General features: G+C 57.1%; 1 protein-coding gene across 2 annotated transcripts in view; it reads left to right on the top strand.

Annotated features, from left to right (window-relative positions):
• The window catches only part of KRBA1 (KRAB-A domain containing 1), a 20,041-nt gene extending 3,223 nt beyond the window's left edge, over nucleotides 1-16,818 (top strand). Inside the window, exons 2-17 of one of the 2 annotated variants that reach the window (XM_011966620.1) lie at nucleotides 1,785-1,924; nucleotides 2,261-2,380; nucleotides 3,084-3,239; nucleotides 3,633-3,788; nucleotides 4,653-4,793; nucleotides 5,026-5,199; nucleotides 5,977-6,132; nucleotides 6,930-7,127; nucleotides 7,580-7,753; nucleotides 8,152-8,325; nucleotides 10,766-10,918; nucleotides 11,430-11,612; nucleotides 12,388-12,582; nucleotides 12,670-12,810; nucleotides 13,910-14,014; nucleotides 15,447-16,818. In XM_011966620.1, the coding sequence (XP_011822010.1) occupies nucleotides 1,891-1,924; nucleotides 2,261-2,380; nucleotides 3,084-3,239; nucleotides 3,633-3,788; nucleotides 4,653-4,793; nucleotides 5,026-5,199; nucleotides 5,977-6,132; nucleotides 6,930-7,127; nucleotides 7,580-7,753; nucleotides 8,152-8,325; nucleotides 10,766-10,918; nucleotides 11,430-11,612; nucleotides 12,388-12,582; nucleotides 12,670-12,810; nucleotides 13,910-14,014; nucleotides 15,447-16,288 (3,102 nt within the window). In that variant the 5' untranslated portion in view covers nucleotides 1,785-1,890 and the 3' untranslated portion in view covers nucleotides 16,289-16,818. The remainder of the gene's footprint in view (nucleotides 1-1,784; nucleotides 1,925-2,260; nucleotides 2,381-3,083; nucleotides 3,240-3,632; nucleotides 3,789-4,652; nucleotides 4,794-5,025; nucleotides 5,200-5,976; nucleotides 6,133-6,929; nucleotides 7,128-7,579; nucleotides 7,754-8,151; nucleotides 8,326-10,765; nucleotides 10,919-11,429; nucleotides 11,613-12,387; nucleotides 12,583-12,669; nucleotides 12,811-13,909; nucleotides 14,015-15,446) is intronic. The other variant, XM_011966619.1, reaches the window with a different exon arrangement.
• Nucleotides 16,819-17,554: the final 736 nt, after the last annotated feature.

The following is a 17,554-nucleotide window of genomic DNA, read 5'->3' as shown; positions in this document are numbered from 1 at the left end:
TGTTCCTATTTCTCCACATCCTCTCCAGCACCTGTTGTTTCCTGACTTTTTAATGATCGCCATTCTAACTGGTGTGAGATGGTATCTCTTTTTTTTTTTTTTTGAAACAGGCACTGGAGTACAATGTTGTGACCTTGGCTCACTGCAGATTCTGCCTCCCAGGTTCTAGCAATTCTCCTGCCTCAGCCTCCCAAGTAGCTGTGATTACAGACATCTACCAACACGCCCAGCTAATTTTTGTATTTTATTAGAGATAGGGTTTCACCATGTTGGCCAGGCTGGTCTTGAACTCCTGACCTCAGGCGATCCACCTGCCTGGGCCTCCCAAAGTGCTGGGATTACAGGTGTGAGCCATCACCCCCGGCCTGGGACAGTTTGTAGAATCACTGACTTGGGTGGGTGCGGTGGCTCACGCCTGTAATCCCAGCACTTTGGGAGACCAATTTGGGATGACCACTTGAGCCCAGGAGTTCAAGACTAGCCTGGGCAACATAGTAAGATCCTGTCTTTATTAATTAATTAAAATAGCTGTGCTGAGCACATGAAACAAGAGGTGAATTGTCTTTGCTTTATTAGGAGCGTTTTCGTTTTAATAATTCATTCTTACAAATAAATAGTTTAACACTCATTTCTCAACAGGAAGGACCCTTCCCATAATTTACCTTCTGTTTGCTTAATTTGCACAGTTAATTTTTGCCATAATTTTAAATTCAAGCCTATTGATGCTGGTCATTTTCTAGTATCTGATGGCCACTTTAAAGTCCACTGAAGGACTTTTTTTTTTTTTTTTTTGAGATGGAGTCTTGCTGTATTGCCCAGACTGGAGTGCAATGGTGCGATCTCGGTTCACTGCAACCTCCGCTTCCCAGGGTCAAGCAATTCTTCTGCCTCAACCTCCTGAGTTGCTGAGATTATAGGTGCCCGCCACCACACCTGACTAATTTTTGCATTTTTAGTAGAGACAAGGTTTCACTATATTGGCCAGGCTGCTGTCAAACTCCTGACCTCAGGTGATCCGCCTGCCTTGGCCTCCCGAAGTGCTGGGATTACAGGAGTGAGCCACCGCGCCCAGCCGAAGGACCATTTTTAAAGAAACGTAGACAAAAATGTTCCTGTTACTTTAAAAAGCCACAGGGTAGGAGGAGATGAGTACAGAGAGTAGGAGATAGGAGTACAGAGTGTAGAAGAGCCTGGTGACCCAAAGCTTCCAAGGGCGACCCCAGGTTTCTTCTGAGCACCTCTCTAAACCCAGCACACAAACTAGGTGGACAACAGAAATTTATTCTCTTACAGCCCTGCAGGCGTGAAGCCCTACATCATAGTGTGGGCAGGGCCACACTCCCCCTGAAGGCTCTGTGGCTTCTGGTGACCCTGGGCATTCCTTGGCTTGTGGCTGCATTACTCTAGTCTCTGCCTGTCTTCACACAGCCATCTTCTCCCTGTGTGTCTGTCTCTGTGTCTCTCCTGATAAGGACACGAGTCATACTGGACTAAGGGACCCCCCTACTTAGGATCATGACCTCATCTTAAGTAATTCCATCCACAGGGACCCTGTTTCTAAATAAGGTCCTACTTATAGGCGTGGGGGTTAGGACTTCAGCGTGTCTCTGCAGAGACACAGCTCACCCCCAGCGCTGTCTCCCGAGGGGATTCCTACATGTCAGACCCTGCCCCCGGCTCTGGCTATTATCCTGGAGTGTGTACCTGGAGGCCTAGGTGGGGTCACCAAGTGCAGGGACAGCTAGGCTGGCCCCTCTGGGATGGAACAACTAACCCCCCTGGAGACTGTGCCTGCAGGTGTCCATCACCTTCAAGGACTTGGCAGTGCGGTTCTCGGAGGAGGAGTGGCGGCTCCTGGAGGAGGGGCAGAGGGAGTTCTACCGGGACGTGATGCGGGAGAACTACGAGACGCTGGTCTCCGTGGGTAAGGACAGGAGGCAGCAGCATGTGCGGCAGGAGCCTGGTGGGCGGTGGAAGGGAGACCAGAGTCCCTGGGACCTGGCAGCCTTAGTCTTTCCACCTGTGAAATGAACACGGGGATCGTTCCCGCTGCTGCTGTTCTATCTCCCAGGACCGGGTTCTAGGTACAATTCGGTGGGGGTATGCAGTGGCCTCTGAGGTTCCAGCCACTCTGTGGTTCTTTGAGTTTAAGTGGTCACGTGAACGTGCACAGACATGCAGGGGCCTGGGGTGCTACCCAACTGTGTGCGAAGCAGAGGCCACTCCATTCCCAGGGCCACAGTTCCCTCTTCTTTCCCAGGGACAGCTGAGCTGCTCCCCCTCTCTGCTTTCCTGTCACCCTCAGAGTCTGGAGGAGCTGTCGTGGGAGGGAGCCACGCTGATGAGGGGCAGGAGCCCGCTGGTGGCGGAGGTCCCCAGTGTAAGTTATCTGTCAGACTTTGGGCGTCTCCTCCCACTTATAGATCGTCAGGCCCCGGCAATGTGTCACCTCAGCCGGCTCAGTCCAGCCGCTCACCTCCCTGGCTCCCCTACTGCAACCTCCCGAACTTTCACCTCTCATCCCTCTGGGCTGGAAGCCTGTTATGCAGAGAAGCACTCAGAGGAATCCTGGGGTCACCCTGGAGAGTACCTCCTGCCTCAGGCCCCCCACCTGCCACCACCCTGAAGCCTTATCACAGCCACCCCTGCAGAACCTGCCCCAGCTCCCAAAAGTCCTGCCACAAGGCTTATATCCCAAGACCTCAAATGGTGGACATGCTCCACTGGCCCAGACTGGGCAAGGCCAGGCATTTAGGGGGTGCCGAAAAGGCAGAGGGCCCAGATGGTGGGAGAAGTGTGGCGGCAGCCCGCTTGGGCATTCCCCTGGGAGGCAGGGAGATTAACGAGTAATGCAGAACAGAAGAGCCCTGTTACCCAGGCCCTGCCCCCATGCCCTGGCTTTCCCTTGGCCAGAGCACCTGGCCTGAGCCCAAGTCCTCTATATCTCATGGGACATGGTGTCTCCTCTGGCTGCTTCTCCTGTGGCTGGGAGGATTATGTGAGATGCTGGGTGTGAAAACACGCACATAGGTGTGAGTGCTGAGCAGCTGCAGGGGTGTGGGGTCACTGTGGCCTCTCCGCAGGGGGACAGCCCCGGCACAGCCTGCACCTCACCGCCCTGGTGCAGCTGGTGAAGGAGATCCCAGAGTTCTTGTTTGGGGAAGTCAAGGGCGCTATGGACAGCCCCGAGAGCGAGAGCCGGGGAGCCAGCCTGGATGGAGAGAGAGTGAGCCCCGAGGGTAAGTCAGACAGCGGGGCCAGTGCACGCAGCCTCCTCTGCACTCCCCATGATGAAGCGCAAGTCCACGGCACCGCACTGCATGTGGGCTCCCAGGCACAGGCGGGGAGGCAGAGTCATCTGCTGTTCCTCACGGCTAGGCTGTGTGCCGCCCTCTGAGTGCGTGGCCATAGCTGGTGAGAGGGCAGCTCGGGCTTTCTCATGGTAGTTTCTGTGTGGCTTTGTCACCCTCCACCCACTGTGGCCCCATCAGAGCCCAGTGATGACAACGCATAGCTGGCTGACATCCTGGTCATTGTTAGCAGCACATGGGAAGGAAAAGACCCAGAATGTGACAGTGTGACAATGTTAGGGGCATCTTACCAGCTGTTGTCTTTTCCCTCTTTCCCGACAGCAGCTGTGGCAAGAGAGCCTTGCCCTCTCCGAGGCCTGCTCAGCTGCCTTCCAGATGGCCCTGCCAGCCAGCCCCGCCTGGCCGCCACGCCCACCGACAGCTTGTGCTCCAGTGGCCCAACTGGTGACGGGGTCCAGGGAAGTCCTCTCCCCATCAGTGAGTCTGACACAGCAGGGACAGGGAGAACCAGCATTTCAAGAGCCCTGACCATGGCGTCAGGGGACCTGGACCCTGTGCCCTCTTCATTTTTTTCTAGGACTCAGTTCCCTTGTTGCTCTGTTTTCTTGTTGACAAAGTGCCCCAGGGAGCAGGACCACATATTTAGCCTCTGGTGTAAACACCAAAGAGGAGGCGTGATGCTCAGCCCCTGGGGAGCCTCTCCTCCCGCCCGATCACTGAGCACTTTGAACACAGAAGCCTCCGGCAGTTTCTCACATGCAGGCCCACGGCCGGCAACATTCACATACCTGTGTGCACTGGAGACCATCTCATCACAGCAACCCCAACTGCAGAACAGGGCCAGGCGAGCTCCTAGGATTTCTCTGGGGTCTCATTTTATTTTTAAAACTTATTACAAATTTTGCATTTGTCTGTTTTTATAAAATATAATTCAAATTTATATGGAATAAAATTGGCATTCCCAAAAAACATACCCCATTTAGCTGTGGTTTCATCTGGTGTTCAGGGGGTGTCGGGCACATTTGCTCTGGGGTTCTGTGTGCCCTGGTTTGAGAAGCATGAGTGTGGGATTGTAGTCTACATGTCAAGACTGCCAGCATCACTTGCTGAGCCAAATTCGGTGGCTGGGCTCACGGGGAAGGGCCTAGGGGTGTTCACAGTGAACCAACAGTCTTGCTGTTTACAGTTAAACCAGAAAGAAATGGTGAAAGCCCTCAGCCCTCCTGGAACAGGGACTTGGGTAGCTGGAGAAGGCTGTCCTCTTCGACGACCAGATCTGGGGTGATTTTCCAGAGTCTGGAGCTGGGGCTAGAAAGGCCCTCTTGTGTTCTCCTGCAACAGAAACTGGCGACAAACCATGGCCTACAAGGAAGGAAGGCCCAGGAGCCCCGGGAGCCCAGGGCGGGGAGCCCAGCCCTCCCACCCTTAGCCCCAGCAGGAGGAAGAGCTGCAGAGAACAGGAGAGAGGGACCTCGGAGGCCGGTGAGGGGCAGGCTTTCCTCAGTGGGGTGGTGATGGGCAAGTGTGTTTAGTTCACGCGAGGAGGTCATGCTGCTCCCCAGCCTGGGCCTGGTGGCAGCTCCACGAGGCCGGCCTTGTCTGTGTTCTCACGGGCGGGAATCTCAGCCTCCCGGAGACCTGAGTGCCTGCTGAAGCACTCTTGGGTGCCCCGTCAGGACTGCACTGACCCCGGCCCACCTTGTGTGTGCTACAGGAATTTCTCCTGGGAACAGCCCCTTGCAAGGCCTCATCAACTGTCTGAAGGAAATCCTCGTGCCTGGGCCCCAGCACCCCGACACATCCCCAAGATTCCTGCCGCCTCTCCCCAGCTTGGGCACGTCCAGGCTAACCAGAACAGACCTGGGGTCTGGGAGCCCGCCCTGGGCAGGTGAGTCCTGGGGCCTCAGGCTGAGGTCTCTGAAGCTTGGTTTGCATTTCAACAGCGATTCCTCCTGCTCCAAACTGTCTCCCTTAGGGATCGTTACCAGCTTGGCCACTGCTGTGTTGCCATTGTCACCTTTCTGGAGCCAGGTGGCTCTCTTAAGGACAGCATTTGGTCAGCTGGGAAAAGGAAACTTGGAAGCAGGCTTTGCCCTGGTTTCTTCATGTCCCTTCCTCCTCCCGACCCGGGACCCGAGGGGAAGAGCTGCAGAGCTCATATGTCGCTTTGCATTGATGCCAGGCATGATGCATGGGGTGGGCTTGGGCTCTGGACGGCATAGTGGAGGGGCCAGGGCACGGGTTGTGGAGTCAGACCCTGACAGGCTCCTGATGCCTTGAGCCTAGGCTGTTCCCACTCACAGGGCCGCAGTGAGCTTAGTTGCAGTAATGTGCTTATTGTACAACTCCATTTTCCTCAAATGTAAGTTTTGTTCAGGACCCACAGAGCTGTCTCGAACAGTGACCCCGACAGCCCACTTCCTTCAGTTTGTCCTCAGAGCGATACCACATGTCTGCCTGCAGGGCGACTTCCATGCCTTCCCTCTCTGCCCTGTCCAGTTGTGGCAGGTGTGTGAACCCAGGCACCGGGAAGACTCAGTGAGCCCCTGGAGGATCCTCGTCTTCAGAGCTGGCCCCACGCCCCTCTCACTTATTCCGCTTGTTGTTTGTCGTGAAGGCTGAGGACACTGGGCTCCAGGTGAAAACATGTTCCTTTTTCCTTTAGTGAAGACCGAGCCAGCTTCAGGGGATTGTCCCCTCCAGGGTCTGCTAAACTGTCTGAAGGAGCTCCCCGAGGCCCAGGACAGGCATCCCAGTCCCTCGGGAGCGGGAAACCCACGTCTGCAGGAGAATCCAGGGGCCTGGAAAAGGGGTTCTGGAGGTAAATTCTTCTCGCTGGGCTGGGAGGGCCCCCAGACGTCCTCTGTTACCCTGCCCCAGGCAGGGCTATAGGTGGCCCCCAGCATAAACACTCAGGCCCCCATGGTGGCCCTTCAGGGAGAGGAGCCAGATGCGGGAGATCCCCGCTGTGTAAATGGAGCAAGCTGCGGGGAGGGGCTCTGCGTGGGAGGGGCTCGGTCAGCACTTGATAATTCTCAGGCTGGCTCCCAGAGGAGGAGCTGGACATTCTGAAAGGAAAGTGGGGAGGGAGCCAGATCAAGAAATAGAGGACGGAGCTCTAGCCCAGCACACACACAGCTCCTCATTGTGATTTGGGGTCCTGTGTGTTTGGGTCAGGTTGGTATAACTGAGATTTGGGATTTCCGCCATGTGTGAGGGCTGGGAACCCCAAATCCTAATTATACCCACCCGGCCCACACATGGGTTCACGTTTCCGTGCATGTCACCTCAGCTGTTAGCTTCTCAGAACAAAGCCCTGAGCAGCTGGGTTGAGTCAGGTGTGCTGGCCATGGAGAAAGATGTGATTGGTGCTGTCCAGGGAGGGCCGACTTCACGCCTGGTAGAAACCTTGGGGGCACCGCAGGGGGCCATGGTGGGGGAGGAGGCGTGTGACTCGTCTCTCTGCTGATGATTGACAAGTGACAGCATTCTGATCCGGTGACTGCCGTGGAGGCACACGGGCTTTGGAAGCCCCTCCTAACCCTATAAAGACTTCAAGGGATTCTCAGGGTGAGTCCAGGCCTGAATCTTGGGCTTCCCACTGGCCTCCTCCCGCAGGGCCTGGACACCTCCTGACCCCTCCTCCCCGTCCTGGTCTTGGAGCTGGCAGCCTGCTCTCTGTGAAGATGGAGAACAGCTGGGTCCAGAGCCCCCCAGGACCCGCATCCTGTCAGCCTGGCAGGCAGCCCCTCAGTCCCTCAGCCACTGGAGACACCAGAGGGGTCCCCCAACCCAGCTGGGGCGCTGAGGCTCAAGGTGAGGCCTGGGGTTGGCTGCTCTGGTGGTCTTCTCCATGGGCTTGTCAGTCCCTGGCAAGGTTCCACCAACCCCAGGGAAGCAGCTCTCAGCAGGGAGCCGCCCCCTGGCCTTTCTTCCCAAGCAGAGAATCCCTTCATCCACGGCCTCCTCAGCCCAAGCCCCTGCTGCCTCGGGACCTTTGTTTTGCAGTGATTCCTGGCCCCGGAAGCTGCCCCTGCTGACGCGTGGCCCTCCTCCCTTCCCTCCTGTCTTCATGCCTTCCAGGGGCAGGGTAGGGGGCAAGGGCAGATCAGTCCCCCACAGAAGGGTTTCTTGCCTGGCAGGTCCCAGAGCCTGGTGCAGGACTCATCAACCTTGCAGAAAGCACGTCGGGTGGAGCCAGCCAGGGGTCTGATGGGCAAAGCTGGGATGTGTGGGAGATGGTGACAGGGTGCTCTCTCCTGTTCCAGCTGCCAGTGCCTCAAGCTCACCGCTGGAAGCCCTGGAAGCCTGTCTGAAGGGCATTCCCCCAAGTGGGTCGTCACCTTCCCAGCTGCTGGCCACTTCTTGTTCCCAGAACCCCCAGCCAGGAGACTCTGGGTCTCAGAGGCCTGAACTGCAGCCCCACAGATCACACAGTGAAGGTAGATTGTGGCCATGGGCACGGGGTGGCGTGTCCCTGGGCACAGCAGTGGAGGCAGATGCTGAGGACTGTCAGGTCATTATGTTCTCCAGCCTCCTGAGGCGCAGGCCCACTCCGCCAGGCTGCCTTTCATACTTACCCCCAGACAGCTGCCCGCATGTGGCGAAAGCCAGTGCAGATCTTCCTGCCCTACTTCCTTCTCCCAGAACTCTCTCCAGTCACGAGACTCACTGTGGGGTTTCTGTGGGTCACGCGCTATGGGAGTTTAATCTGTGCCACAGGGAAACCGTAGTGGGAGATACTTTGGGGCAGGGTCTTCTGGTGCCCGTGTACCCCGTGGCCCAGGGGTCTCCTCTCCAGTGAGCCTCCTGGTGACCACAACTGTGCTGTTCCCTACAGAAGCGACCAGAGAGCCTGTTCTGCCTCTGAGCCTGCAGGGCTGTGTGAGAGATGGCCCCGCCCGGCCCCCGGCCCCCCGAGGAACCCCCACCAGCTTCTCCTCATCCAGCAGCACTGACTGGGACCTGGATGTTGGGAGCCCTGTGGGGAGCCAGGGGCAGCAGCCTGGAAAAGGTGAGCTGGGCCAGCCCAAGGCTGGGGTTCATCCTGGGAGAGGACTTGAGGCCCCTTGCCCAGTCCCTGTGGCTTGACTGGGTCAGACTCCCGTGCCAGTGCTGGGAGCAGAGCAGGGATACTGAGGCAGGAGCAGATGCAGGGCTTTTCTTGGGTGGGTTGTTGGGAGCCTACCCAACAACCCAAACGGAGGCGGCTCCGTTTTAGTGACTTGTCTCAGAAGGGACAGGACAATATCTAAGATTTCTTTTAAAATCTTTTTGGGCTGGGCACAGTGGCTCACGCCTGTACTCCCAGCACTTTGGGAGGCTGAGGCAGAAAGATCAGTAGAGGCCAGGAGTTTGAGACCAGCCTGGGCAACATAATAAGACACCGTCTATACAGAAATTTTTTTTTTTTTTTTTTTTTTTTTGAGATGGAGTCTAACTCTTGTTGCCTAGGCTGCAGTGCAATGGCGCAATCTCGGCTCACTGCAAGCTCCGCCTCCTGGGTTCAAGTGATCCTCCTGCCTCAGCCTCCCGAGTAGCTGGGATTATAGGTGCCCACCACCACTCCCAGCTAATTTTTGTATTTTTAGTGGAGAAGAAGTTTCACCATGTTGGCCAGGCTGGTGTCAAACTCCTGACCTCAGGCAATACGCCTGCCTCAGCCTCCCAAAGGACTGGGATTACGGGCATGAGCCACCACACCCAGCCTGTACAGAAGACTTAAAAAAATTATCTGGGTGGAGTGGCACCAGTAGTCTGTAGTCCAGTTACTCAGGAGGCTGAGGCAGGGGATCACTTGAGCCCCAGCGTTTGAGGCTGCAGTGAGCTGTGATCACACCACTGCAATCCAGCGCGGAGGACAGAGTGAGACCTCCATCTCAAAAATAAATAAATAAATATAAATAAAAATGTCCTTTTTGCATTGAATTCCTTACCCTAGCCACAAAGAATTGCCTGTAATATCAAACTGACGCCCAGCTTAGGAAAACATACAGTGAGGTTCGTGTCAGAGACACTTGGGAGCGTGCTTGGTGACCTGTGCCTGCCCCGGTCACTCCAGTCGAGTTTGCTGCAGACTTGAGGATCTTGCAGGACTCCGGCATCTCCTCTTGGCCTTTTTATTTCCCCCACCCGGTTAATCCGAGTCCTCTTGGTCTGTGTTGTCCTGCCGACACCAGTCCCTCTGTCCTCACCTCTGTCCTGACTGCCAACATATTTACTGAACAGGCCTCTCGCAGCAGCCACAGCTCTGGTCAGGCCTGTGGGGCCTGCCAGTGTCCACAGCAGCCTGAATTCCCAAGCCCCACTAGGGGTTAGCCCCTTGGGTGTGGGGCTTTTCCCCCAAAATGCAACTGACTTCATAGGTAATATGATCACATAGCTTTGTTCAAAAGCTATAAAAGGTTATGTGGGAAAAATGAAGTCTTCGGCGCTGCAGCCCCTCCTGCCACTGCTGCGAGTTCATTCCCCTCCTCTTCCTCACACAGAGGGCAGCATCTGTACATGCCCCCTCCAGGCTGCCTTTGTCATCAGCATTTGTCTTTGACTCCTTTCTATACTTTTCATATTTCTTGGCCACCAGCACCTGTTTCTTCTTTGGGACAGCAGTGTGGTATTCGGTAGCATGCTTCATGTGTCCTGCCTGGGTGGACTTTGTTTACTAAGTAACCCAAACTGCAGGATATTTCACACTGCCTTTCAGAAGCTTCCAGCCAACTCCCGGCTCCCTCTGTTGCCGCAGAACTCAGCGGATGTGCTGTGGAGAAAATGCACGTGAAGGTCCTCTGGTTTCCACCCTGCCCTTCCAGCCTGTGGACATTCAGAAGCGCTGCGGGTTGCCCTCCCGCCCTGTGCCTCGGCCCAGGATCATCAGCAAACGCTTTCAGAAAAGAGAGTGGCAGCACTGTCCGCTTTATTAGGAAGGGCTCTCCTCGCTCTAGAGTTTCAGTTCATCTAGTTCCTGTTACTCGCACGGCTGTCACTGGAAATAGGATGTTTACAGTGTATTTAGTTCTTTCCTAGTTGAAACTGCATGCATGTGGGCCTGCCATGGCCCAGAGGCGAGGGGGCGTGCGTTGTTCCCCTCTGTGAGTGGTGAAGGAAGTCTTAACACGTTCCATCTGTGGGGCCACCCCTGTGCTGGGGACACAGGATGTCGTCCCTCACAGCAGTGGCAGCTGGGTGTGCTGAGGAGGACTGGAACCCACACCTGTGGACAATGCCATCTTGACAGCCACAGGCCAGGCTTCTGTGTGGGTGGCCAGGACAGGCCAGGCTGCTTCCACGGCAGCCAAAGCAGGGCCGCCGCAGAGCCAGGACTGACACATCCAGTGCTCTGTGCCCAGCACCCCTGTGACCCTGCTTCCCTGGACGCAGCAGAAGAGGGGAGGCTTCTGCGGTTTGCAGAGATAGAGCTGCAGCCCCCATCATCTGTGAATGTTTGATCTTCACAGGAAGCCCGCCAGGAAGCTCCCCACTGCAGGGTCTGGAGAACTGTCTCAAGGAGATACCTGTGCCTGTGCTGCGGCCTGTCTGGCCCTGCTCCTCAGCAGCAGACAGGGGACCGAGGAGAGTGGAGCCCAGGAACTGGACAGCAGACAAGGAAGGTAATAGCGGCTGCCGGGGCCCAGGGTGTGGACAGGGCTGCTCCGAGGATGCCCTGGGCGCTGCACCTGTGGGCTCATATCTGCTTCTGAGCCAACATGGTGCTCTGGAAATAGGCCTGGGCTGAGCCTTGTTGGAGGCCGGAAAGCCAGATAGTCTGTTCAGCACACACGTGCAGACCTGCTGGCATCTGAGTGATGGGGACACCTTAGTGCCGTTGTCTGTGGCTCCACTGCCCTGGCTGGAGCTGGCTCCTTGTCCCGGCCGTGCTGGCCCCATGTGCCTTGGTGTCTGGGCACCAGTTTCTGAGCCCAGGGTTCCACGCAGCTGGGTCTGGGAATAGAGAGGTTCTGGAGGGTTCGGGCGCTCCCCGGAACATGGCAGGTGGGTGTTTCCACACCTGACGCTGGTGTGCCCGAGAGCCCAGCAATGGCAGAGACTGTTCCCTGTCCCTTCTGTGGCAGCACGAGGCCCCGTGGGGCTGACAGGCCTTCTGTTTTCTCATTAAAACAGGACTGAGGGCCGAGGCCTGGGAGTCAGCCCGTCTTGGGCACAGTAGGGGAGAAGTGCCCACCCGGAGCCTCCGTCTGGTCAGCCCACAGGTGTTCACCTCCAGCTGCGTCCCCGCCTGCCACCAGCGGGGACTCAAAGACCCTGGGGCCACCAGGCCAGGAGTGTGGAGGTGGCTCCCAGAGGGTGAGCTGCCACCTGCCCTCGGTACTGACAACCATGCTTTAGTTAAAGTGTTTGACAAGGAAATAGACTTCCCCTCTCTGTCCCTCTGTTCCTTCCCCATCTCTCATCCTTTGCCCAGAGGACAGAAGCTGGTGCCAAACAGCAACTGAGGTTCGCTAAACAAGAAGATAAAGTGTCACAAAGTGCTGACAAGGAGCGGGGTCGGGAAGATCGTTGTTTGTGTCCATCCATTGGGTTTCTCCTGTGGAGAAGCTTCTTGAGGGGCTCCCGCTGTCTACTGCTGCTGCTTGGTTTAACTTCCAGCAGAATTCCTTCCTCCATCTGCCACAGGGCCTGGTGGGATACCTTTGCTGAATAAATGTGGTTTTGCTGACTCTCCCATCAGACAAGGATGGGCCCTAACTGAGCCCCACCATTGGGCTGCTGGCCCCTATGAGATACCGGGGTGCAGGGATGGTACCTGCCTGGTGGGAGAGGCCACCTGGCCTGTGAGACCTAAGCCTGGCCAGAACCAGACTGCTAATGACTTCCAAGGACTGGAGATTTCCAGAAAGTTCCCCAGCAGACTTTCCAAAGCTGCTGGCGTCCTGGCCAGGCTCTGGCTTCACTTTTGTCCTCTTTCTCTGGCAAGAGAGGCAGCCATTTAGGGTCCCCTAGAACTCATGTTGAGTGTGGGCTGAGCTGAAAGGGGACCAGTTCTGTGTGTCCAGACCCTAAGGCACAGGCCTGGCTCTCTTCAGGCTGATGACAGAGCACTCTCTGGTCCCCCGCTCAGGGCCTGCCCCCAAGCCCTCCCCGCTGCACTGCCTGGAGAGCGCCCTGAGGGGGATCTTGCCTGTACGGCCCTTGCGTTTCGCCTGCGTGGCAGGCCCCAGCCCCAGCCCCAGCCCCGGCTCCAGCTCGAGCTTCAGCGGCTCTGAAGGAGAAGACCCGAGGCCAGAGCCCGAGCTCTGGAGGCCGCTCCTCCAGGGTGAGCCTCTTCGGAAAGGGAGGATAGCGGGGTGTGTGCTAGAGCGCCAGTCACCACTCTGATGCCAGCTTTGTTTGTGACATTAAGAGAGGGACCGCCTTCCCAGCTGTAAGCCTCCTGTCCCTCTGTCCCCATGTCCTGGTGGGACCCCTGCTGGAAGCAGTGGCAGCAGCCCTGGTGAAGACCCCAGGAGAACAGAGCCCAGGTACTGCAGCGGCCTTGGTGCAGGTGAGCCTGGGGTCTCCTGAGGGGGCACCTGTGCGTCCCCCAGAGGGCCGGGAGTCCAGACTGGATCCTCTGAGTCCTGCCTGTCACTTTGCCTGGCTCTTGCCAGGGAGTCCTGCACATTGGCCGTGCTTTAGTTCCCTGTAAGGTGAGCTGTGTCCGAGAGGGAGGGCGGGGCTGCTGGGGGTGCTGGTGAGCAGCTGCAGGGAGGTCTGGGCCACCCACTTGAAGCCATGTACACAGTGTTTGCACTTGCGAATATACACGCGTGCATGGAGACAGATACGGGTGTATTTATACGATAATAGTGTATGCTTTTAAAACTTGGCATCAATAACAAAAGTCTCAAAAGTGAGATTTCCCCAGCTGGGGGGACTTCTTGGAGAGTGTCCCATTAGGAAAGCTAGAAATGCCGCCTGCTGCCCCAGGTCACCTTGCTTCTCAATCTCACTGTGAGCCAGTGTTTGTTCCCAGCGGGAAAAGCAGATGGGACAGGAGACAGGTCCCAGTTGCCTGGGAGAAAAGAGAGTTTAGATAGTACTTGCTGGCCTGGCCCCCTCAGGAGTGCTGGAGGAGGAGGAGGAGGAGGAGGAGGAGGGAGAGGCAGTGGTAGAGGATGGGGAGGAGGAGGAAGAGGCCAGAAATGGTCAGTGGAGGGAGCTCTCCCCAGCTCCTGCTGCTGGCTCCATTTACAGCCCTGGCGCTGGTCTGTGTAGGCCCGGGCCGTACCACATTCCTCACTCCCCAGTGGGCCTAGCGGAAAATGGCAGAGTGGGCTGGGTATGGACCACAGGATGCCCCAGCACGCCCTCGGAGGTCTCACTGGGGCATGACCCACAGATGAGAGTCCTTTTTCCCAGCTGCCTCTCCAGCCACTACCTCCTGCCAGAGCCCCCTGCAGACCGGGCAGGAACACCACACACACGCACCACAGCGGGCCCTTCCACCAGAATTAGCCTCCCTCGTGGGCCAAGTGTCCATCTTCTATCTCATTTAGTCATGGTTTGAAAGTTGAGAGTTTGAGATTGTTTTAGGGTATGTCAGAATGGCTCTGGCCAAACGATCGTCTCCCTGCCCCAGGGTCTCTGTGCTTTTTCTACAGGTACAGCTGGGGATCCCTGCCCTGTTTCTCGGCTGGAGAAAAGGCCCAGGGTTAGTGAAGCGTCCAGAGGCCTGGAGCTTGGACATGGAAGACCCAGAGTTGCAGGTGAACTGGTGGCTTCCCCCATTCCCTCTGCACAGGCCAGGACCCAGAGCCCCCGTTTGGGGAAAACAGCCGTCCAGGGTCACCGTTTGGGTGATGGGTAGGAAAAGTCTCACCTGTAAGCCACTTCAGGTTGCATATTTCATTTCAGTGTTTTATTACAGAACCAGTTGGGATTTTCATAAAAGCAGACACACCCTTTAGAGGTGGAAATTGAGAAGTGAAGAATCAGTTTGGGGCTTGAGGGGACTTTAGAGAATAGGTGGGGAAACTGAGGCCAGGATGACCTGGCTGCGGTCATTGTGAGAGGATTGGCTCCATGTCACACGCCTGCCCCTGCGGACCCATGGTGGAAACATGCAGGGGGCCTCGCATCTAGTGCCCTGGGTCACTTGGGGACAACCCCACACCAGGAACTTTCAGTGCGGCCTGCGGCAGGTTCTCTTACTGGCTCAGGGTGTTGGCTTCTGTCCAGGTGCCACCGCTTTGCTGAGAGCTCTGAGCTGCCTGGGGCCACCGAGCCTTGCCTGTCCTCTGTAGAAGTCCTGGCCGGGGTCTCCAGGCCAAGATTCTTGTTGATGAACTTGACCAAACAGCTGTTGGGTCCTTTAGCTACTCCAGTCTTCACTTTTTCCTCGGTTTAAAGCCTTGGAGGTGCCGAAAAGAGAAAGGCAGAGCCACAGCTGGGGGCCCAGAGAAACAGGGAAGAAAGCATCTCTGCAGCCAGCCTGGGGCTGAACAGGTTAGGAATGGCAAGTGCCTGGCCAAGCCTTTCTTATGGTTTGCCCAGGGTTGGGACCAGTTCCAAGGGAATTTAGGGTGAAGGATTAGGTGATCTTTTTTTTAAAAAAAAAGCTTATGACTCCTGTGAATCTATAACTTCTGAATGGGGAGAGTAAAGGCAGAAGTGGGTGGGAACCCTTGTGGTTTGCCTGTAACCAAGAGCACTGAGTTCTGGAGTGGCCCCACAGTCACCCCACAAAAAATGCGCAGAAGGCCCTTGGCTGGCCTGGCCCTCTTGGCCCATCTCCTGATGCTCCCATGGCCTTGGTCTCATGCTGTCCAGGGGCTCTGGGCCCTTCTCACTGACTCCTAGGGCAGGGCTGCCATTTGGTCTCATTAACAACACAAAGACCCACCAGATTCCTAGAAGGTGGGAAGACCGCAGTTTAGGAAAGCCTGGTTACCATGGAAACCCAAACCCAACCTGTGGTAGATCCTGCCCATCAGTTTGGGGAACAGCCAGGAGATGTAGCCAGTTTTCATGCCATAACCATTGGCATCAGTGTTTTCAGGCCTGACTCACCTTCCTTCCCTTCTAGAAGCCAGGCCTTGGAGGAGGCAGGGTACTGAGTGCCCTTGGTTCAGGGGACCTCTGGGGAGAGAGAGTTCCTTACAAACCAGTAACTCTGACCGGTCCTTGCTCTGGTTTTAGCCAAGACCCATGGGAGGCTGCTCCCCCAGGTCCCGCCTGAGCCACCCCGTGAGTCTCCACCTCCGGAGCTGCCCCCTCAGGAAGCCGCGCCTCCAGTATTGCCAGCCTCCTCCCCGCAGCTGCCGTGCCACTGTGGGAAGCCCCTGCAACAGGAGCTGCACAGCCTCGGTGCTGCCCTCGCAGAGAAGCTGGATCGCCTCGCCACGGCGCTGGCAGGCCTGGCTCAGGAAGTGGCCACCATGAGGACCCAGGTGAATCGGCTGGGGAGGCGTCCCCAAGGCCCTGGGCCAATGGGCCAACCTTCCTGGATGTGGACCCTCCCACGGGGACCTCGCTGGGCTCATGGCTCTGGTCACAGACACCTGCCCTACTGGAGGCAGAAGGGACCCACAAGGCCTAAACCAAAGATCCTGCGTGGCCAGGGAGAGGGCTGCAGGGCGGGTGACCCGCCAGGACTCTCCAGAGGGACCGCTCGCCGGGCACCTCCGCTGCCTCCAGACGCTCCCCCAGCAGAACCTCCTGGGCTCCACAGCAGCTCTTCCCAGCAGCTGCTGTCCTCCGCACCCAGCTGCCACGCTGCGCCGCCTGCGCACCCCCTCCTCGGACATACCGGGGGCCACCAGAGCCCCCTTCCCCCTTTAGTGCCTGCTGCCTTACCTCTGCAGGGAGCCTCTCCTCCTGCAGCCAGTGCGGATGCAGACGTGCCGACCTCGGGAGTGGCACCAGCAGGGATCCCAGACCGGCCTAAGGAGCCGAGCAGCCTGCTGGGAGGAGTGCAGAGGGCACTCCAGGAAGAACTGTGGGGTGGGGAGCACAGGGACCCGAGGTGGGGGGCGCATTGATGGCATTCCTCTTCTCCACATCTGCTCATTCTTGCCAAGGGTGCAGTGGTGGCGTGGAAGCCCTGTCACCCAACCCCAGGCCTCCCTCTCCCAGGGGATGCCATCTCTCTTAACTGTTGCTGGGAGCCTCACCCTTTGTCCCAACTGGGCAGAGCCCCCAGGTGCTGTTTGCTCAGGAGGCTGCTGTGGGGGTACCTTCCTCAGCCTCTGGCCCTCTTGGCTCAGATTCAATCAAATGTTGCTTCCCTCTCCTGTCTTTCCCACTGGAGCCGCCCAGGCTTGTAGGTGGGTGGTGTGCACAGGCCACGTGTGCCCCACATATGCAGGGAGTGCCCCACACAGCTAGAGTGGCCAGGAGAGCGCCTCCTAACCACCAGCCATTCCTGATCTCAGGAGTCATGAAGGGCTGGGCTCTTGCCTTCCTGGAGTAAATACTGGCACAGATTTCATTTGAAGAGAACTCGGCCGCTTGGTCTAAGCTGGACTTACCTCTGTGGATTCTGAAATTAAAGAAGTGAATTGCTAAGGAAGGCCCTGACCTGACCCCTGTAGAAGGGAGCTCCATGCGGGCCCATGGTGGGGCGGGGCTGGTTGTGCCACCAGCATGCTGCCTCGTCTCCCGACATTCTTGAGAGCATTCAAGAGTGTGCCAGGAAGGGTGGGGGAATTCCCACAGGACTCATAGGACTCCCAGGGCACACTCTGTGAGTCCCCCGGGGCTGCCGCACAGAGGACCCCTGACTGGGCAGCTTCAACAGCAGCATTTACTGTCTCTGTCCTGGAGGCCAGAAGTCTACAGTCCAGGTGTCAGGGTCGGTTCCTTCTTCGGGCTGGGAGGGAGGATCTGTCCTGGGCCTCTCCCCTTGGCCTGTAGATGGCTGTCTTCCTGTTCAGATGGTGTTTTCTACACAGCTGTCTCCAAATTTCCCCTTCACATCAGGGCAGCAGTTGTATGGAATTATGACCCACCCTAATGAGTCCATGTTAACCTGATGACCTCTCTAGATACCCCCTCTCCAAGTGAGGTCACATTTGGAGGTACTGGAGGTTAGGATTCTACCATACACTTTTGGGGAGGGGCACGGTTCAGCCTGTAACACACCGAAGGAGCTGGGCCAGTTTTCTTGGGTTTGTATTGGGAAAAGGCATGACCAGGCATCGCTAGCCCACTTGTGTCCTGGTTATCGGAATGTGCCTGCTCCCAGCCCGCTCAGCTGGCGCTTGGCAGTGCGTTGGAACTGGCCTGCCCGTCATTCCCTTGCGTCA

Source organism: Mandrillus leucophaeus, unplaced genomic scaffold (assembly GCF_000951045.1).
Source record: "Mandrillus leucophaeus isolate KB7577 unplaced genomic scaffold, Mleu.le_1.0 Scaffold767, whole genome shotgun sequence".
NCBI classification, from domain to species: Eukaryota; Metazoa; Chordata; class Mammalia; order Primates; family Cercopithecidae; genus Mandrillus; species Mandrillus leucophaeus.
Note: the sequence above shows the minus strand (reverse complement) of the source record. Positions and strands in the feature narration are given on the sequence as shown.